A 22,835-nucleotide genomic window follows, 5' to 3' on the forward strand; every position below is an offset into this window, starting at 1 on the left:
ATTAGTTTGTAAAAAAAGAAAAGATTTGGAATTAAAATAAGTGTAGTGAGACTAGCATAGATAAAAATTCCCTATTCTCACTGTTTGTCTGTATGTTTGAATGTGCTGCAAACATACACAGTGTGATTACTATTGAAAGTTTGAAAGTAGGAGGATTAAAATGTGGATCTTTATTTGTACCTGCTCAAAAAAAACCCAACCCAAACAGGCAGGTTTTAGTGGCCTAAATTTTGTATTGGTATTGAATTCCTAGTCTAAATAACCAGATGAATCCTGTATGAGCCAAGAACACAGTAAATATAATGGGAAGACAATAATGATGGCATCTAAATTTCGAAGAGTGTTTTTTAGTGTTCAGTTAGACAAAGTTACCTATCCAAGCAAAGAAAGGAAAAGCAGAAGTTCAAAATCTGAGTGCTACACGTGCCTCAGACGCATGTTGGCTCGTACTCGGCAGCTGTCCCAGTTGCTGGCAAAATTTGGAAAGGAGATTGTAGAGTATGTTTGGAAGGAACAAAATCTGTCTGCATCCAAAAGAAAATGGAAAGCTTTATTTTCTTTTTCATTCTTCTCATCTTTGATCAGTCTTTGTATATAGATCTTTTTGTTCCAGTATTTAAATTAGATTGACAGAGATAATCTCCCATTTTTCCATTCCTGAAAGAAAGAATGGTCCATCCGCAGCCCAGCTCCTCCTCAAATCTCTTGCAGTTGGGCTGCATTTCCTCAGTGAGGGGTCCCGGTCAAAACAGTCTTCCAACCCAATGTTAGACAAGAGATTGACCTTGCTTATGTCTCTGCCTTTAGTATCTAGTTGCCTTCCTCCACAATCCTTTTCCAAGTTCATGTGCCTGTGCGGCCACTGGAGAAATCCTAGAAGTCCTTGGAGGTGCAGGGCGTCCTCTTGCCTCCACCACTCTAGTCCGAAGGATTTCAGGTGGGGGATGTCGCTTTCACACCAATGCCCGCTGCGATTTTCTGCGGCACCAGTTTGGTACAAACATGGGAAGTGTGCGCAACTCAGGACAGTTTAAAGAGTGATGGCTGCTTCTGAAGTACTTTAGTGTCAAAAATATTAAGGTGGATTTTTCTGGGGCCTGGGGAAATCTGAGAGATCATGTATTTAGGCTTGTATAAATGTATTTATATGAGAGTTTCAGCAGGAGACTAAATGCAGGAGAGAGCAGTTCAAAGTAGGTCATTTATGTATTAATGTACTACGATATGTCAGTAAGCTTGTTATTAGTCATAAAATACATTGACGACTCATGCATTCCTACAGCTATGTGTCTAAGAGCACAATAATTTAGATATGCCATTTTTTTTAACCCCCCTTCCCCAGGTGTATCTTCAGACAGGTTTCACTTGTGATTCCCTGTTATGTTTTGCAAAGTGTTTGATGCCAGCCAGAGAAAGGCTTTGGGTTTCTTAAAGGAAGGTGCTATTGTACTAGTGCAAGACATTTCTTTTTTGTGATTGTGGTTATAACCTGAATATTATTTGCTACTGATTCATGTAGGTGGGAAAATCTTTAATATCTGCCTCAGTTTTCTGTCTGGATTCAACAATGATATGCTGTGAGGTTTCCTCAGGACATCCATTGGAGTTTATATGCTCATTTTCATTTTTTGCCTGGCTATTTCCTCCCCCTGTCCCCCAAACACACACACAAATGATGCAGAGCACATAAAGATAAATGAACTAAAAGATAGTCTAATTCAGTGGCAAACTTCCAAAACATGACAGGACTTGTTCAAGCCAAAGTGAATGTTAGCAGGTGTTTCCTACGATGATTAAAACGAGCTTAGCTATTCATTTAACACTAGTGTCAAAAGCAGTTACCAATTTTAACTCTATGGGAAATCTAACTTTCTAATGTTTTCACCTCAATGGGATGAATACGATATTTTCCATGGAATAGAAGTTAGGGTATTTTGCTCAAAGCAACACTTCAACAATCAAAGTAGTCAACTGTCCTGGATAGACATAACCTTTTTTCTTTTCATTTGAAATTAGATTAACATGAAATTGCATCTTCCCAATGAAGACATCAGTTCTGCAGAAAATTTTGTTTTTAAAAAATTGTTAATGGGAATTTTTCCAACATACTGTCTTCAAGCGATAGAGATAGAGCCATTGCACACCTCAAGACTGATGTCTAGCTGATACAATTATCTGTCTGAAGACAATTACAGAAGATTACTATTATGTATAGGTCACTGCATGAGCTTTAGGTGGCTCTTTTAGTAAACATTTCATAGTAACTAAAGCCAGGCTTAATCAGCACAGTTAATGGAAAGGACTGGACTCTCTTCTTGAGCTGATAGAGTTTTACTGCTGAGTCTCTGTTTTGGAATTAAAGGCACTGTTGATTTTTAATGAGAAACAGATGGAGGTTCATTGCAATTTAGAAGTCTACAGGCATTCTTATAGAGGTGAGATATAGGATGCGTCCCTGATGGCATGATGGAAACATGGTGGAAATTTGATGGGGTTAAGGTTTTGCAGGCCCATTAACACAAACTGCCAGTAATTATTTACTACATATAGAAAAATCTCTTACAGAAATTTCTTTGTTGTAAATAAACATCTCTTTATGGATTTAAACAAGAATGAAAAGTTAAAAAAAAAGAAAAATTCAGTCTCACGGGGGCAGAAAACATCCGGGACAGTTTCTAGGCTGCTTGATTGTAGCTCCGGACTTTGCAGCTTATATAGGGCATGCAGAAGATTATGGAAGGCGTATGACTACTTTATGGTGTTCTGATGATACAAAGGACTTGTAAACCTTCTTCACCTTGCTCTTGTATGCCAGCAAATCTTCCCCCTTAGAAACTAAGATCTATAAGAATTGGTTTGTGTGCATTCGAACAGTTCAAGAAAGATCTGCGTATTTCAAGGAAATGTACCTTTTAAGCATCAAAATGATCTCCATCTAGAAGAGGGAGGAAATGGTGGCAAAAAGCATTATTTTGAAATAAGTCCTCTGGAACCCAAACACGGAAGTGCCTGAACACTAACAACTGTGCTGTCACTAGAAAAATGACTGCATGGTCATGGGCTCAGCTTTGGAGGAGCTGATTTTGTTCCTTCTTTTGCCTTCCTCAGATTACTCTTCAAGCCCTATCATTCTACCAGATCCCGAAGGAAGCGCTACCAGCTCTTAAAGTGTTTGTTTGTTTGTTTTAACCAAATTCTTGCAGGAATGTAAAAACGTCAGTGTTACCTTGTTGTGAATGATCCCTTGTTTCTAGGATGGAATTTCTAGCTGTTTTGAAACTTTCCATTTTCAGCCCATATCCCAGGACATTTACAAATTAAGCAGGAAACAGGCTCAAGATTTTATGCAAACATAAAGTTTCCAAGAGCTCCAATTTCTGAATAGTTCAGAGCCAATACTTTCTTGCAGCACACGATTTGGTGCTTTAATCTGTATAGAGCTGGATAAGCTACAGAAGATTGTCCTTTTCTAAAAGCACTATTCTGTGTCAATTTGTGTCCTCAGTGATTTGAAAAATGTCAAATAAAAGACACTATATTGCTGAAATGACCTAATTGTACAATGGAAACCCTTTTAGACATCAGAAAGTATTGCAGGAAGGGATTGCTGTTTTCCTCGCAGGTGAACCTGCGATACGGTGTCACCATAGCTGTAGCAGGAGTGAGGATGGGCAGAAAGGCGAAAGCACATGTGTTTCTGGAAGGGTAGAGTTAATGTGCAAGAGAAAGATAAACAATTATTTTTGTGGAATTGTGGAATAAGTAAGATATGAGATGCAAGACACTGGGTTTCAGGCAGATGCACTTTCAAGCTGCATTGTATAGAAATGCATGAAATCTGATTTTGACTGAACAAAAGCTCCTGCAACCAGGGGCCAAACAAATCTGCTTTGTGTACAATGCATTTATGAAGTGAGTTGGCACCATTACAATAGCCTTCACAGATTTAAAACCCAATTTTAATTTGAGTATCAACATATTTAGGAGGCTGTTCTATTTCATATTTTTTGCTATTCATCTTTATTTATCTGATGGGCTTATGTTATGATCTTTGGGATACTTTTCAAAATGGTTATGTTGTGAATGACTAATATGTCCTGTTTGCGTTCTCATAATTTCCTCCTTCTGTAACATTTTCTGTGGAGATGTAACAGTTTTCCAGTTAGGAGCCCTAAGGTTGCACCACATATTTCTAAAAATTGGAATTTTTACCCTATAAGTACGTCTTGTATCTCCAGTATTGCTTATATTAGGAGCAAAAGAAGCATGAAACCTGCTTTTCAAAATGGTTATGTTGTGAATGACTAATATGTCCTGTTTGCGTTCTCATAATTTCCTCCTTCTGTAACATTTTCTGTGGAGATGTAGCAGTTTTCCAGTTAGGAGCCCTAAGGTTGCACCACATATTTCTAAAAATTGGAATTTTTACCCTATAAGTATGTCTTGTATCTCCAGTATTGCTTATATTAGGAGCAAAAGAAGCATGAAACCTGCTGTTTTGAAATGGAGTCTGACTGAAATGTCAAAAGAAAAATATCTAGTTACAAGACAGTGGGAGAAACATCTGAGATAAAATTTGCTAATTTTATCCTTGAACACTCTTCACAATGGAATAGAGTGTCTATTGTGAATAGATCAGCTTTTAGGCACAACAGCATACGTGCCTGACTAATGAAGTATTTCTGTTTCCTCTTATAAGTATCTGCTGTGTATTGAAAGGAGATAACCATCATCTCAGTATCTTGGAGTACAGTGGGCTGTACTCAGTATTCAAACAATATAGAATTCCACCTGAAGAAATTTCCTGCAGAAAAAAGAGAGATCTGAGATTTGCTTGCTTTATCAATTTGCTATTGATTCATGCTCCTCAGAAGAAAATGCTTGCTTAACATCCCTGTGGTCTCCGTTTTAGCACACTCACAAAATTCTTATTTGCAACATTGAGATTCGATGGTGCCTAGGATCTAAGTTTTCTTGTTTAACCTTATCCTGTTTTATGTGGTCTTTAGGATGATATTAAGATGATAATAAATGAGGTAGCATGATGGTCCTACCACTCATGTAGTAGTTGTGTTATGGAGAATTTTCTGTGCAAATGTTGTGCCTTCTGCCAGCGTTCCTCTTTATCTCCTCTGGTTTTAGAATCCAGTATTTTATTTTTATGCTTTTTGAATAAATGGTCTATTTAAAGCAAAATAGGTTTTAGTGAATTTTTTTCTTGTGACCTGAATTTTAAAGGCAGGAATCTTCAAGAACAGAGTCTTTATTATTAGCAAGTAATTATTCTAAACTGTTCAAAATACTTGTGTATCCTTCAATTATTCCATATTTTCATTAATAATGGAAAAAAACATGAACAGAAACCAATTACTTTTATGTTCAATATGTCTATTACAATGTCTATTAGCTTTTCTATTTTCCTTTCTGTGTAGGCTTATGATGAAGAAATGTATGGCAGCAAATATCAGTGGATTATTCCGGGATGGTATGAAAACCTTTGGTGGGAATCCTGGATTAATTCCTCACAATGCCTCAGCAAAAATCTTCTTGCAGCCATGGAAGGTTATATCGGGGTGGATTTTGAGCCTCTCAGCTCAAAAATCATAAAGACCATATCAGGAAGGGTTAGTATTTTTCCCCCAACTATTTTATTATATCATCAGTTGTCTCACCAATGTCTTGACGCAGCAAAGCACCAAGGAGGGAGGTGAAGCTAACGGGTTCTTCTACAAGGAGAGCTAGCCGTCATCATGGTTAGTCTCAGCTTTCCACTGGTTTGCAATTTTTAAATATTTAGAAATCAATTCCAATGCTCTACAAGGTAAAGTCGCAGTGAAGTCCCTTGCCTCAAATCCGTCCTGTTCCTCCTTTAAGAACGTTACAGTGAGATATACTTTAAAGCTTGAATTATTGTCTGCATCATGTCAAGTTAAATCGTTGAGCACAGAAACAGGAAATCTTTATGTTTAAACCTAATCCTGCAAACGGCTAACTGTTGATTTGTGCCTCTCAGAACAAGGGTGGGCCTTGTTTTAAATATGTAAATATGTGATATTTCCATAAAGTGCATAACATCTTATCACAGAACAAATTCATGCAAACTCTGGCCAATGAATAAACATGCCCGATTTTACTGCTTCTCATCTGTTTTTCATCTGTCTTTCATGCCTTACTGAACGAGCACGAAAGGCAACTTCAGAAAAAGGCAACTCATCATAAGATAGCACGCCTTAAAGAGCATAGTAAACTTGTAAAACATGGATAAATTGCCACTCAGATAGTTTCATATTAAGCAAACAGTTGCACAAGTAAAGGTTATTTGATTTGCATTATCTTATAAACTGTAATCAGACCACTAATTTGCAGGGATATAGACTTATTCTCTGTTCTAGTTTTATAGCTCACCAGTGTGTTGATAGCTAGTTGAAGACTGAAGCCTTTTGTACAAAAGCAAAATAAAGGAAGTTGCCCTTCATGCAGAGAAGCAGAACAACAGCTTTTCAGTCTGCCTAGGTCTCCCTCTTAGTCTCACCGTCAGTCTTGTAAGTCAGGTAGCACATGAAATTTTGGAATTTTAGTTTCTTTCTTAATTTTTGTTTCGGTGGCCTTTTCTGTATTAGTCATGCATGTCTTTAAATTGGAGGGTGCAGTTCAAGGTGTGGGTTTAGATGCAAATCTGTAAAATGTTAAGTAATGAAGTAAAATTAAAGTTTTTCTCCTCTGCAGACTCCACAGCAATATGAAAAGGAATACAATGCTAAGCGTGGGGATGGGCAATCCAGCAAATTTCATGGTTATGCCTATGATGGGATATGGGTGATTGCCAAGACCTTGCAGCGGGCAATGAAGTATCTGAATGCCACTAACAAGCACCAAAAAATTGAAGATTTCAACTATACAAATCACAAACTTGGCAAAATTTTTCTGGATGCTATGAATGAAACCAACTTCTTTGGAGTAACGGTAAGTCCTAAACAGATACTTTTAAGGTGGAGGAGGCTCATGATTTTATGTCAGTAGCTGAAGCAAGCATTAATTTTAAATACTCTCAAAAAAGAAACACAGTTGTGTATTTCTTATATCTTCAGAGCTTCCACAGTTCTATTGCATCTTAAAAATTAATGATGTTGCCTTGAGACTCTTGTTCATTACCTGTCTTCCAGTGCCAAGTGATGACACTGTACAGTTCCTCAGTTACCAGATTTTTAAGCATGAAAATCATTTGAATTAACAACTCAGAGTAGTCTCAAGGGAACCACAAGTGTTGCAAGCTGCAGTGACCTTTTAAGTGGCTGTTTTAGCAGTTGAGGAGTAACTGAAATGCGTTCTGAAAATACCTCCTATTTTCCTCCGTCATTTATTTTTGGTAAAATATTATAGTACACTACTGTATCCAACTCCTGTGCTGTATACACTAAATATTCTCACAACATACTTCAGTTGTCATTTAAGTTTATTTATCATTTGAATTTTTTCACAGTCAAGTACAAAGCACGTTGACTATGACTTCAGAAGAACTGGTCACATATAATAATAACCTCATTCTATTTTCAATTGCACCGTTGCAAATTCATAGTAATTTTTTTTTAATTGATATTGTGTGTAGTTTTTAGCAGAGTAAAATGGGTAATAAAAGTGCGGCCCTAAAAGTTCTTAATTTCTTAACTGTATTTGAGGCAAATTAGTCAGAAGTTAATGACCCATGTGCGTTCAGGAGTGCACAGAGCCATACTCCTTCACCAAGAGAGATGAGCAGACTTCATTTTGGGGATAATGGTCTTCACAGTTTCCAATAGTACTGAACAAGGAACCTATTGGAACATACTTTTTGAGCAGTATAGTTGGGCTGCGACATGGCTAGATAAGGAAATCAGAGTTTCAAAGAAATGTGTATTTCAGTGGTGCACTGAGGGAGTGCTTTTAGATACCTCTTTGCAGCAAGAATACGCAGAAGGTTGGCAATATTTCTGCCACTGTGCAGTAGCTTGTCAGACTCTTCTCAAGTTTAGATTGTCTTGGATATCAGTTAACCTCAAAACATGTTGAAGTGGCGGAACTAAGCTTGTCATACATGTCACAAATTGTTTCAAGGAGGAAATGCCTACGTGTAGACATCAACGAGTGCAGGCTCAACTTTTTGGTGTCCTTGTTAATTGCTGAAGAAGCCTTTGTTTTCTATCACAGTACAATTGGAACTAGTTTAGGATTTGCAAGTAAAAAACAATCATATGGCAAGACAATGGTAGAATCTAGTTGCCTGTACAGTGTGAATTTTTCTCTCTTTTTACAATGAATTTGACTGAAGATTTCAGTAGAAGAATTATGCAGTTATGGGGTGTCCCACTGAATCCATAGCAGGACTGAATCTTTGGTAAAATTTTCAGTCAGTAGCAGCTATAAACCAGACTCTTCAGGGACTCAGACATCTCTGTCCTGAGTTACTCCAAGTACAATATCACTCAATGTGGTTGAAATTGTGTGTTGCTATGTAGGTCCTTTTTTTTGTTTTTCCTTCTTTCCCTGTCTTACCCTTTTTGCCTGCTGTTGAGTCCTGACAGCCGATTATGGTAAAATTGATAGATTTCATCAGCACTGCTTAATTGCCCTTCACTGCTCCCTCCCCCCTGCAAAAACTCCCAAAACCTCTAAAATGAAGACGGCTTTTTTTTCTTTTTTTTTTTTATTAGTTTCAGAGACACCAGCAAAACCTCACATATGAACTGCATCCCTTTAGGGAGGGAATGAATCAAAGTTTCACCACCCATATTCAGCTGTGTTTACTTACTTTATTCCCTCAGGTATAATGTTTTTTAAAGAAATTACTGTACGGTTATTCACTGCATTTAGTGCTTGTCTGAGGCTCTTTGTAAATCATTTCTCTTTAAGATTGGTCTACCAAGTCATCGTGATGCCCAAGTCATCATGCACAGCCCAAATCTGGAATTTGCAATGATCATGCTTCTTGTTTCTATAATACGTTCATGGAAACGTTTTAATCAGAAGGATATGGAGAGAAGAAAATCTGTATCAGCTACATTTTCTGAGGATATAATCAGAACAAACAATACTCAAATTTTTCCAGACAGTGTGAAGAAGAAGATTTTTATAATAGATGTTAAAAGTTTTGCATTGAAGTGTTTTCATAAAGTTGAAGGAACAGATTGATTCTTACCACAAATATTTTTAAGCTTTTTATTCTTCAGTCTAATAAGTTGCTATCATTTGTGACCTAATTTAAAACTTTCACTGGAACATAAGTTTTAGGTCTTGGAGTGCCAAATCTCATTTTAATTTTTTTTTTTCCCCAGAAGAAGTATTTAAATATAAACTTTTTACAATTAATTTTTAAAAGCTTATTCTAAACAGGAAAAGGACATTTGTTTATTCTAGAGTATCCAGGCCAAATATAAAATGAGTTGCTGAAAAAAAAGAAGAAATAAAAGGAAGGACTAAATCTGATAAATCTTAAAAAACTCATCCAATGATATAGTAAAATATGTTGTTAAATATTAAGTAGGAGAAGGAGGTAGACAAGAAGCTGTAGCCAAGAATCTAAAAATGCAAAATCTATTAAGAAGAGGCGTCTTTATGCTTTCTGTGAATATGATATCAGAAACACTGTCATGTCATAAATAATAAATCCCTTTAACTGCTTTCAATTTCTTTGAAACTATTTATGGTAAACCCAAAAAATATAATCACTGTTGAGTGGTGAGTTTTGTGCAATATTTTAAACAATTTTTAAAAGATTTGCTGAGAGTGAAGTGTGCTACTTCCTGATTACACAGAATGTCATTCTTTCAGTTTTCTGTTCTTTTTTCTGATTTTTTTTTCCCAGGAGATAACATTTAGAAAATAGTTTAGGTTATTTCCCAAAGACTTGACAGGACTAATCCTCTTTTTATGCATCAGAAACTCAGTACATAGTTGTTACTTATTCTAATTCTACTGTCAGAAATCTATTGGAAAGAAAATTACAGTTAGTCCTTAACATTCCTGAAGCTTCTGCTGTTTTTCTGGATTTTTTTTTTCTCTTAGCAAAATGATTCCTTCTGTTATTTTTCCTTCATCCTTATCTGACTTATAGTCATGTTGATTAGCATATAATTTTCTGATGTATTTTGAATATAGAGCAAAAAATAATATATTTGGTGTTTTATCAGAAAACAGTGATATAGTTATCTGCTACACTTTTTCAGAGGCGAAATGGATACTGTTTTACAGATATGAAAGGACTTTGTGATGAGAAATGCAGTATGAACAAACCAAAGACCTGCAGGGATCTTCCTACAGTTTTGTTAATCTGAATGTTGTGATTCTGCAGTCAGATCCCATCATGTTGGCCGTTTTCAAATTGAGAAAGGCATCGTGTGGTTAGAAAGGTCCATCTGCAATGACTAGCTTTCAGGATAGGAGTCCTTTTGATTTGGGACTAGCTTGGCTTTCATGGTTTACATTTTTCTAATTTCTTACTTATCAGAGCACTTCTTTTTTAATAGGAAAGTTATTGAAAGAAAAGAATCTGTTCAAGGATTTTGGACAATTTTTTCCACTTTTCTTAATCCAGATAAAGCCAGTTTTGTAAACTGAATGTAACCCTGACATCCTAATGGTTTATAAACTGCCAGATCCCTGTTTTCTTGCCAAATATATTCCTCTTCTCAAATAGTACACATTCTTTCTGATAACCTAAGTGTCAGAAAAGGAAACATAAGAAAAGAAGTACTTGCATAATTTAATTTGATAAACTTTAGATGTCTGAGGAGTCCCTTATGTAGTTGGTAGTGCCACTGGAGGTAATTTAGAATTGGAGAATCTATTCAGGTCTCTGTTGGAGTGTTACTGCTTTGAATCAGTACAGAGTGACAAAGTGATGGAAAAAAAATAGGTACCTGGGATATTTATACATCTACATTTCAATTATACAGCTGTTTAGAGTATACGACCTATAACATGCCCATCATATATGTCTGAAAACCGAAGAGAATTTTCCACAGAGGTAGAACAATTCTCCTAAAGCAGGTCTGTTTGCCTAAAGGATAAAAAGAAGAAAAATTCTAACTTTATTTTGTGTACTACTACCATAGTGTGACTTGATAGCTTGATAATTAGTGAAGAATTAGTACTGTCTTTCGGGAGGGCTTCTGAGGATACTGAATCATATTTAGTGCATACTGAATCAAAATCCATTTAGAAAATGGTAGTATTTTGTTTTAGTCATTTTTTCCTTGTTTTGTTGTGTTTTTTTTTCTTTATAAAGGCTATGGATGGTTACATACTACCTTACAACTACAAAAATGTTTATATCTGTTAGCAAAAAGATGTTGGTTATGCTTGGGAAGATTTTAAATACCACATTTGTTCTCAGTATAGTAAAAGTTTGTATTGGTTCCATGGGGTCGCCAGGTGGTGGGAAAAATACAGTGCATGCTGGAGTTAATTTTTAATTTATTTTTTTATACAAAGTACGACATTATTCTTTAAAATGCTTGCCTCTGATTTTCTAATCATTTCACCTTTGTCACTGATGTAATGTCATGAATGTTTCCATTCTCCCTGGCTTATGCCTGAAGTCCTGTAACTGTTGCAGTAGGGTATTCTGCTGCTTGCATTTATTGCTATTATTTGTGATTATAAATCAGGCTTCAGAATTGTTAATTTGTTTCTCATCCTGTGGCCTTCTATTATTTGTGTGTAATGGAAAAAGAATTACAGTGGAGGAGAGAGAAAATTAAATACAGTGTTGTCTTTCCTTTTATGTCAGCCAGAGACTCTAGCACAGTAGGATAAAATTCCATCACAATTGTGCTGCTGCACAATCAAACCACAGCCATGAAATAGCTTTCAAGTCTGTCCCTGGCATCCTGCTTTTGAATGGATCCAGACATGTTTCATAACTGGAAAAATGCTTATTGATATGAAGTTCATTTTGTATTTTGATGCTGATTATTTCTGAAGATTGATTTTAGCAGCCTGCCTCCACTTTCCAGGCTTCACTAGTCACTGTGCTGTACAGGCATCTCAGAAACATAGCAGGTGTTAGAGAAAGTATGTATTTCATGTCATCCTGGAAAAATAACATACCCGCAGACCATTAAATTAAGGAATATGTCGATCTTTGGTAGAGAATCAGATGAAATTAGTATGGACTTCAGCAGAGTGAACTTATGCTTAATAAAGGTGTCTAGCAAACGTTTCTGTAGTGGCATTGATCAGTGCAGTTAATTTTGCATGAAAAGTTCTGAATTAAGCCTCAAGAGCTATTTATACCTTGAGTCAAATTTTCTTTGTTGACATGGCTGAGGTAGGGCAGGTAGTAAAAGTATTGGTGAGAGGGCAGAAAATTTAATAAAGTAACTTTTTAAAAATCTGGAATAGTGCCTTAAAAGTACATTGAATTTTATAAAGACAGGGAGGAGACGTTTAATGTGCAGTGGAATACCTAACCCTCTAAAGATAGCTGTCCCTGAGAAGTGCTTTCGAATGTTCCAACAGATTTTATTTGATCTTAATTTCAAGCATCTAAAAATTTACATTTCATCCATAATTGGGTGATGTAAGGGAGTTCAATAAGCTAGCAACATTCATAGTCTGGAAACTATATGTATGTATGTATGTATGTATACACACACATGCCTGTGCTCACAATCCCACCTGACTGTTGGCAGAACTCAGTTTTTTCCACAGTGGACCCTGCGGATTACGAGTGTGAACCACTCTGAACTTAATGCCTTTAATTTCCTTTTGATTTTTCAGAACTTTCTTCCTGTTACAGGGTTTGTTGTGTAGCACAAGAGAGAAAAATACTGGCTATGTGCAAGACCTCCTACATGTCTTTTTGTTTTTCCCGAACCTTGAATCTGAGCTTCCCCCAGTGGAGATAAATGTGGTGAATCTCTTCCTAACTCCCTCCTGATTTCCAGTGCATTATTCAACTCAGATGAGCGACTGAGAGCAGTAAAGTGAGTTGGTGAAATAATTTGCTCTCAATATGGCCTATTCATTTAAGAGACTCCTCAAAATACAGAGCTGCTAAAGCGAGCCGTCAGCAAGTTTGCGTAGGGTCATAAATAATGTTTGCTCATTAGGAAAATACAGGGCAAATGTTTTCATCTGCCAACAATGTAAGACTGCAAAGAGAAGGTACTCCTAACTTTTTAAAGTGAGAACTGAGATTAACTGTGACATTTCAAGATTAGCCCTCAAGCTAAACGGCAGTTGACGATTTAATAGATATAGTAGGTGGCAAATAAAAAAGACCTTAGTCTCAAGCTATAGAACACTTTTAACTGTGTCTGTCATTGTAATAGGTGGATATTTGATGAAAATAAATGAACAACAACATGCATTTACAGAAAAGCTAGTCAAACATTTTCTAAGATGTGGCTAACATCTCGTAGCTTCCTCTGCTCCGTATTTAATTTTGTCTGTATCTAGACAGTGTTTAACTTAGTACATAATATGCCCTAGAAGCTGCTTTGTTGCTACTTTGGGTATAAAGAGTGGAAATAATAAAGAAACACAGCTCTAGTGAAGGCGATTGCGTTGGCTAAGTGGTGGTGCAGGTTTGTGCGTCACAGGGTAGTTCTTCAGGCTTCTGAAGAAATAAGCACATTTCAGTAGTTCCACCCCCCTGGTTTTACTGAAGCGTGATTTATTTTGTAGCTGCCTGCTTCAAATCCACCTTCGCTTTATCTTTTTGGGTTTGTTTTCTTTTGTTCTGTTTTTCTTTTCTGTATTCTTTGAAGTTTAATGATGAAAGGCTAAAGAAAAACATAAAATTTACCAAATTTGGAAGCTCTGTCCTGCTCCAGAACAGCAATTCAGCTGAGAGAGGGTATAGGTAGTTTTAAAGAGAGTTTTCAAAACAGTTTCTTCCTCTGCCAGTTGGTTTTATCTGAGATTGGTACAGAGGGCCATGATACTGAAAGAGAGCGCAGCCTATACGTGCTGAACAAGCAACATAGGAACTGTGGGGCTCTGGTATCTCTTGCATAAGTAGGAAATTGTTTTTCCAGATGGTTAGATGACCTTTTGTGTTCTATTTAGACAGAAGTACTAGGTAGGTAAGGTCTTTCTTTGCCACCCCTCCAGCATGAAGTAGAAAAAGAAGGGAAAATGTTATGTACGTTCTTTCATTGGGGTAAAGCCCTGTTCCTCACTTCACCAAGTTCTTTTTGACAAGAGACAGGAAATGTTGTTCATGTGCCTATTGAAAAACGGTCATAGGATAAAAATATTACAGGCACTTATGGAGAAGTGACCCTCTTGCAGTAAGTGTATTGATGAAATATCATCTCTGAAAATGTATGGAAAACCTGGAGTAGTTCCATCTGCCTGTACTGTGGCTTCAAACCATGCCAGTATCTTATGATCAAAGGCAGGTAACGCATCAGTGTTATCTCTGGTGATGATCCCATATCAACAAGAGAATATGCATAACATATCTCTTCTCCATATAAAAGCCTGTGGAAAAGAGTTAAGGATTTGCAATATACGCTATAAGAACTGTTTTGACAGCCTCTCCTGCAATTATAATACCAAATGGAAAAGGTGGTGCCAGGTGTGCGGTTGTGACAATGTTGCAAACTTCTAATTTCCTGTTTGTGAAATTCACCCTTTTCTTTTACTGAAACTGCAGCTGTAACCTCCCTAGGAAGACCTGGAACATTGCTGATAAGGGAGGTGCAGAAGGAAAGTGAAGCATGATGGCGAAGGGAAAATCTCAGGTGCTCGAATTGCCCTGGGACCTGATGCTGTTCCTGGTAGCTGCGGTAGCACATAGTGTGTCAATTAATACAGTAGCCTAGCTGTCGTGGGTTAGGCCGATCTGGCAACTAAACCCCACGCAGCTCTCCCACTCCAGTAAAACGGAGAGGAGAAAAATATAATAAAAGAGCTGAGGGTTGAGACAGAACAGAGGAGCACCCACCAACCACGGTCCCGGGCAAAAGAGGCTGTTTTCTTAAAGCAAACTGTTTATTAACAGCTACCTAGAAAGACAAAAGCAAACAAAAACGGTTACTTGAGAGGATAACAAGAAAACAAGGCCAGGTCTTAAAAACAACACCATTCCCCCCCTTTTGCCTTCTCTTCCCGGCTCTACCTCCTCCCCTCAGCGGCTTAGGGGGACAGGGAATAGAGGATTACAGGTCAGTTCATTCCATGTTGTTACCGCCGCTTCTCTTGAAGGAGAAGGAGTCCTTACACCATTGTCCCTTGATCCAGTGGATCCCCTACTCACGGCGAAAGCGTGAATCCTACCCGCTAGGAGGCAAATCCTTACCCCATCGGATTGCCCCAAGTGCGGGCTTTACCAGTCCTGGACTTTTAAGGAGTTGTTGCCACTCGCTCTAGCGTGGGTCATCATACAGACTTTAAATGCGCTCCGGCGTGGGTCGTCATATCGACCTTAAATGCGTCTCCGTACAGACTTAGATGCGTAAATGCGCCTCGACCTGTGCCCATGATTCACAATAGTCTCAGGCTCAGGCATCTCCTTTAACAAAGCACCTCCCCATCTTGGGGTGTTGTCCCACGGGCTCTAGATGCGTACCGTACTCAGGCTCTGGCATCTCTTCTCAACGTGGATCCTCCATGGGCTGCGAGTGGGTCTTTGCTTGCTCCACCGAGGACTGGTTGCAAAGGGGCCGCTTGCAAGGGGGACTCAACCGCGGCACACGTTCCGTTCCATCTTCACTGACCCAGTGTCGGTGTGGCCGTTTCTCTCAGATCTCAGTCTTTTCTGGGTGAACTCGGCCCAATGGGCGCCCCGGGAGCAGAGCTCTCCCTGAGTTCCCCAAGCAGCTCCGTCGGGGCCATCCTCGACGGAGCAGGCACTGGCCCGGCCCGGGCCGCCGGCCCGGCTGGGCGCCGGGAGCGGGGCCCATGCCCCCCTCCCTTCTCCTCGCTCCTGGGCAAAGGCACGCACCTTTCCGGTTCCTTTGTCCCGACGTAAATAGGGCAATTTGCAGAGGCACCGATTGGCTCAAGCCCCGAGGGGGATGGGAGTCCGGTCTGATGGGCAGCTCCTGCTGCCCGGACCTCCCCCCAACTTCAAACCATGACACTAGCAAACAACTGTCTCGAGTGCTGTGATTACATGGCGCAGGTTAAAATTATTCCAAGCTCCTTTTAAGTATTATTGCCTGTAAAGGAAGACTGCTCCTTGAGTGCAGAGGGAACAGATGAAGAGTCCAGCAGGGTCTGGGATCTGGATGGGGAGGCCCTGGGAGAGGGTAGCTATGTCCCTACCTCACATACACCTTTTTTTAACAATGAGTCTGGAAAGGAAAACTTCAGGAAAAACTGTATTTAGGAGAATATAATAGGAAAGGAAAAGATTTCCTGGAAGGCTTTCATGTAATCTGCATCAGTGAGCAGTTCTGAGTTTCCAGTCTCCAGTGCTCTTGGTTTTGTTCTGATTTGTTTAATAGTGCATAGAGTTAAATGAATGTCTTTGCACCTGACTGTGCTTTTCTTGAAATTTATTTTACTGTCCTTTTTGAAAGCAAATCACTAACAGTTTATATTCATTCCATAGAAATATGTCCAGATATAGATATATAAGCATGAGCCGTGCATTTACTACATGGGCCACGTAGTAGATGGAGCATGATGGTCCTGAAGAGCCAGCCCTGGCAGATGGTGTGTGAATCAAACAAGTAAAGGCTGGTACAGGCACAGCTGAACTGTGCCTTCACATGAGTTTTTGCAGTTGATGCAATGACGTATGGGCAAAAATCTATGAAATATGGACCTTCCAGAGTAACAGTGGTTTTCAGTGGTTTACGTATGGCTGCATTTGGTGTCGCTAAGAGAAGAAAAAAAGATGGATGGCAAATTTAGGGATGCTACTGCTTCTGTCTGCTACTTCTCCATTTAAAATGACAAGCAAAGACATCTTCATGGATACCTCCAGCCCTCAGCTGCCCAGTGGCTTGGAGATAAAATTCACCAAACATAGTACAGCCTTCAGTTGCAGCATATTCTCTCGTTATGCATAGTGGCCAGAGCAGCAAAATTAGTTATCCTGCATCAGCCTCAGCCTCCAAACTCTTTCCTTAGACCTACCTCTGATTCATTTCCCTTCCCTCCTAGGGGAGAGCACTGCAGAAGTACCTGAGTTAGCTGAAAGTTTGAGATGTGACTGCCTTTCAGTCATGGCTCTAGAGTTAAAACCAACTATGATTTTAGAGACAGCATGTTTTAGAAATGGTGTAAAACTGAATTCCTGAGTGCTGGAGGGTATTACAGCTCTTGTTTTATTTTCCACGGGAACAGATGTTAGCCCTGCTGCCTTGGGATCGTTCCAGGTCTGGTAATACCACTCTGTGTACCTAAAACTCTCACTGAGATTTCAGACAGATAAGGAAGTTATTATTTACTAGCTTTATGTTGAGACTCTTCTGGGACAATAAATGCCATAAAGATGCAAAATTTTAGTGTTATTGTTCTCAGTCCTTTTATTAGGCATTGCATTTTATTATTATTTCACTGTACAGGCAAAGTATAACATTTTACTGGTTTGATCCTGTTCTGGTTTCAATCAGTGAAAAATCTCTCTTAACTTCATCATGAGCAGAGGGCGGTCCTTACCTAGCAAACTGCTTTAATAAATAATTTGTGACTATAACTCAAAATGTTATTCTAAAATCCTTTTTGCTCACGGAAAATTTAGAAAAAAATTCTTCTGAAATGCCTTCTAGAATTAATGAATATATTTTAAGAGTGCTAATCAGTTGTAGTGCTGTAAGGTAGTAATGAATGATTAGACGCAAGAGCTTGTTCAAGCACATTTGGAGAACGCCGCTAGATAGTGTACTATGTGGAATTACATGACTCAGATGTCAAATAACTGTGAGCAATTGGAATAATGTGGTGGAGTATAGCAATTTAAAAAGTAACGTCTAGTGATGCCTATAAAGGGATGCAACTTTTAGTGCAGATCATGTAAATCAAAGAAATACTGAATATTTTAGTGATCGGTTGTGCTCATTATATATATTCTTTTGGCACAACAGTGTAATTCTTAACTGAGTATCAGCTACTTGGGAATATGAAATAGTAATACGGAAAAAAATAAAGCAGAAATCTCAGAGAGGAGACAGATAATATTATGAAGGTTGAAGCAGCAGGAAGACTATTCATAAACAAGTTTGGGGAAATCTTAAGAATATGTTTTCTACTGTTCGTTGAAGAGCTGTTACCACACTACTCTAAAATCTTCTCATTCTCTGTTTTGCTTTATATTAAGTATTGAGAGTTTAGAGAATGATTAAAGCACATAAATGATAAATATATTTCTAAATATGCTGAAATCTTAAAGCAGGTTCATTCAGGAAATAAATGATAAAGTATAAAATTAGTTCTAAACTGCTTATTTTAATCCTTTAAATCACTGATTTTAATACTTTAAGATAAGAAATAAAAGCAATGCATTTTTCTGATAATCTTTGGGTCACATTTACAAAGATCTGTTGATTTAGGTTAATTGGACTGCTTCTCTCCATTGCTGAATAGTTGCATAGCAAACTTAAATTTGTGTTCTGTTTTCTTCTAGGTTACCCCATCAGTGGTCAATTTTAAAAAGCTTTTAAAAGGAGTCTTTTTTGTCTTCAGTGAAAGTGACCCACATTGATGTTACAAGACTTAGAATTTAGCCTGATGGAATTTTTCTGTGCACCTAAGAGCAAAATTTTCCCTTAGGGAATGTTTTGCAATGTGACATTTTTACTTTCTGACCAGAAAAAACAAACAAACAAACAAACAAACAAACAAACTGAAAAAAAAACCTTTTAAAACTGTATTTTAATTGTCTATTCACACTGGAGTACTTCTGAGATTTTGGCTTCACCAATCAAAATACTCTTCACTGTTGTTAATCTTTATGATGACTTAAGGCAAAAATATTCCTTAACTTGAATATAGCATTTTGCTGAGTGTGAATCCACCTGTAATGTTAAAAATAGTGTTATTAGCTGACTTTGCCTAGAGATGCTCTGAGGTTGTCAGGTTCAATGGATTATATTTTCATACATCGCCGCTCCTCTTTTCTGGCAGTCATGATTTCTGTGATGAACTAGTTTTCTTCCTTGGAGAGGTGTTCTAGTTGCAAATAGGATTCTTGGAGCCTGCAAGCGTTTTAGTGAAATGCAGGAAAATTAAAGTATTGCAATGGCATTTATTGTGGACAAATGCACAGTACATTTTCAAATAGTTTTCTAGTAGTTTTGGAATCGTCTTTTAGGACTTCTGTATTTGTTACCTTCTGCTCTTCTCCCCACCATCTTCTCATAGCAGGTTGTTGCCCCAACAGTTGTGTGTGATGAGGATGTTTTCTGAATTATCTAGCTTCTGTTAGAGCAATATTAAGATAGTGTTCTTTTTGAAGATTTCATAACGCATCAAAGATCTTGCACTTCAGTGCGGTACATGGTATGGTAGGACTTGCCCCTTGGGAGTCCTTCACATGAAGAAGCTTGTGGAAGGTGAGGAGACAGAAGGTGCAGCAAGGCGCTTGTTGAAGCCCCTTCAGTTGAGGGCAGCAGGCTCTACTTGTGCTGAGTTCCAGCTTCACACCTGCCACAGCAAAACAGGCAGCGGCCAACAGCAGCAGTTTACAAACTGAAGTAGACTGCCTTATTTTTTCCTTATTTTTCCCCAACTCCCTCGTCTGGACAATTTGTGAGTATTTCTGTTCTATAAGTTTTAGAAAAATAATCCCAGGATTCTGCCTTCTGCATTATTACCCACTTTTCACCTGATCCATAATGACAGATGAGGTTGGCAGCATATGAACCCAAAACGCTGGACAGAAAGAAGCTCTTCTGTCATTTTGCTATAAACAGTTCTAGTCAAATCTAGGACCCATCAAGCTTCGCTTGTTGATTCTTTCTGTGTGAGAATAATGTTCCCAGTTCTGTGATTTTTTAACGACCTCGAATGCACCAAAATTATAACCATGCCAACTCACCACTGTCAGGAATCAGATTATTCTTTTAGAGCATGGTCTAAGGGAGAAGTTCACACATCTCTGTGTTGTTGATACTTTAAATGTTATCTATATTTCTATATATCCAGCCTCCACCATCTAGCCAAAACTGCGTGAAACCTTATTGTCTTTCCTAACAAGTCTTTCTTGTTCTCTCTTTTTCTCTCATCCAAGAACTTGTTGGGCTGCTTTGACGATGTTAAATATTGTGTATGCGACTAAGATAAGCAAAGGTGTACTCAGCTCTCTTTGCTTATGTGTGATCAAGGCTTTTTGGTTGAGTGACCCTTCACCCTGAGCGTAACCTGCACAGTTTCTGTATCATGTCCCTCATGTAGTATCAGTAAGTGTCATAACAGGTAATTTAAATGAAAACAACCCAACTGTAACCAAAACAACATAACCTCAATCTAAAGAGTGAGCTTACAGTTAAACCATATCATAGATCATGTAAATAAAGTTGTCCAGGGCTGACGTTTCCTCATCACTGCAGAGAACACTATGTGCTGCGTGGTGGCGTGTAAAATTCTGAGTGTCACCATAATACTGACAAACTGAAGAATTTTCTAGAGTAGAGAAACACAAATCAAGGGATTATAGAGAATGATTTGAGGAAAGAGTTGACCGTATACTGTATTTCAAAATCAGCAAACACTATAGTGGTTTTGCATCTGTGATGGATTGACAATTGTTTTTGTTGTTTTGTGTTTGGTTTTTTTTGTCAAATCTATTATCAGTAGGCATGAATTAGCTATCTAGGAGCCAACCTTTTAATTGGAAAACTTTGAAAATCACATTTATGGATTATTTTATACCTTGTGACTTCTACCCCTTTTATACCTTGTAAATTGTGCCCCAAAAACTTCTGGTGAAATTCTTCTGCCTGTGCAATTTCAGTTCTGCCTCATTCATTCTAGCTGCTGAATTAGACAGCGGTTCAGTTGTGTTTGATTTTGTAATTAGAATGATGTAGTGCCTAAGCAGTCATCTCTATGAGTGCTGCAAAATATACAGAGCTAAAAACCACAGCTAGAGACTGCAAAGAATATTGTCCCAGGAGCGAGAGACAGCAGCAGAGAGCCTGGCAATCTTCCCTGCCTCAGCCACCCTTGGTGAAGGACAGGGTCCTGCTCCATGCGGTGCCTGTAGTAGGAAATCACTTGTTGAATCATTTGTGGAGTCTCGGGACTAAAGGTCTTGCCTCACCTGCTTTCTAGTCCCACGTGCTGCTGCTCGATTTGCTTTCTGATGCAGCGCGGTGATGGTGCTGCATCTGCCTGGTGGCTGTGGGTCTGCAGCCTCAGCATGTTCGTACTGAGCTATTTGGTTAAAATGTTCTTTGGGAGTTAAAATGTTTTTTTTTCGAGAGTTACAAAGGGGAGACAAACTTACAGTGATCAGAAGTGCACATCTCAGCTGAATGTGAATTCTGTGAGACAGAGGTAAACTTCTGTAGCCCTGAGGCTCTTATTCTGCTGAAATCAGATGTTTGCTGCGTACTAGAGAAGCGTGTGAGCATGTCCAAAAGAGACTGCAATGCTATTTTGTAATTTGAAGTGTTAGACTTTCTTAACACTGAGCTTTCTAAGGTCACAGTCACATCTCAGAAATTTTTTTATTGGTGCTTTTGTTATCAATGACTGTGAAGCTTGGCATTTGAGACCCAAAATATCTATCTTGTCAGTTAATTTCTTTTTTTTTCTTTTCTTTTTTTTTTTTTTTTTATTAAATGAAAACCTTTTCCTGGTGTGTAGCTACACAGTTTCCTCTCCATTGTGACAGTTTCACTGATATAGAAGCAAGGCAAAAGTTTAAAAAAAACTATTATTACACCACAAAATTTGATAGGGGATTAAAAATATAAATTGCCTCAGGTAAGAATAGATAGATGAGTTAAATTGCATATGGAAGTGAATCAGTCAAGCTACACATACAGCTGAGGAACAATTGTCTGCTGGTGCCTTTCGTTTGGATGAATGAAAAACAAACCAACCCAGCATTAAACACTGGGTAACATACTGATCCTTGGGAGTTGTGTGGAGACCTCAGCAGCGTCACAAAGCCATCGTAAGGACCTTTCCATTGCAAACTCTGAAGCTGTTTATTGATTTGTGCATTTTTGCGTGATTTTAAAGCTACTCATTTTAATGGGATTTATCCTATAGCCTGTTCTTTGAATACAAAGACTGTGACGCTGTGGAATTTAGGATCTTTTCCCTCTTGCAAAAAGTAAGGTGAAACTTTACAGGAAGAAAGACATACTTTAGTGGGTATTTCCTAACAGTGCAATAGGGCAAATTAAGCTTTGTCTCTGCTTTAAATCTGTTTTCCGTAACACAGCTATTAAGTCCCAAGGGACAGAGCAGGGGATGTTTCCCCATTTTGAGGCAACCACTAACCAGAGAGGGAGAGAACTTGGTTCAGAGCACTTCTAGCATGCGTCTCGGCTGCTCCTGGACTGCAGGAAAAGCTGTGGCAGAGAGAACAGAAGTCACTGTTGATGTGCTTCAGAAAATATTTGGATAAGTGTTATGGATCATGACTCTTAAGCATACTTTCTCTTAAAACCTAAGTCGTGGAACCTGAGTCCTTCGGCTCATAAATTTCTGTAGCTGTTACTGCAGATAGCATATACATGGAAGGAAGAAAGGAAGAAAAAATGTCGAAAGTACCTCACCAATTACTTCTTTTCAGATCTGTTTTTTATATTTGGGCATTTGGGGTTTTTAAGATCTGGGCATTTTAGATTTCTGTATTTGTATGGTGCATCAGTGAGTAAATGTCAGCTGTTAAAAATGTTCAGGCAAGTAAAGATGCAGCTAAGCACTCAGAATATTGATTT

The 22,835-nt window shown here is 38.3% G+C and overlaps 1 protein-coding gene across 2 annotated transcripts in view; it reads left to right on the forward strand.

The window, feature by feature from the left end:
- The window catches only part of GABBR2 (gamma-aminobutyric acid type B receptor subunit 2), a 505,163-nt gene that overhangs the window by 249,932 nt on the left and 232,396 nt on the right, over positions 1-22,835 (forward strand). For both annotated transcript variants that reach the window (XM_086609138.1, XM_086609140.1), the window contains exons 7-8: positions 5,433-5,624; positions 6,727-6,963. In XM_086609138.1, the coding sequence (XP_086465264.1) occupies positions 5,433-5,624; positions 6,727-6,963 (429 nt within the window). The remainder of the gene's footprint in view (positions 1-5,432; positions 5,625-6,726; positions 6,964-22,835) is intronic.

Source organism: Tauraco erythrolophus, chromosome 3, assembly GCF_009769465.1.
Source record: "Tauraco erythrolophus isolate bTauEry1 chromosome 3, bTauEry1.pri, whole genome shotgun sequence".
Classification (NCBI taxonomy): Eukaryota; Metazoa; Chordata; class Aves; order Musophagiformes; family Musophagidae; genus Tauraco; species Tauraco erythrolophus.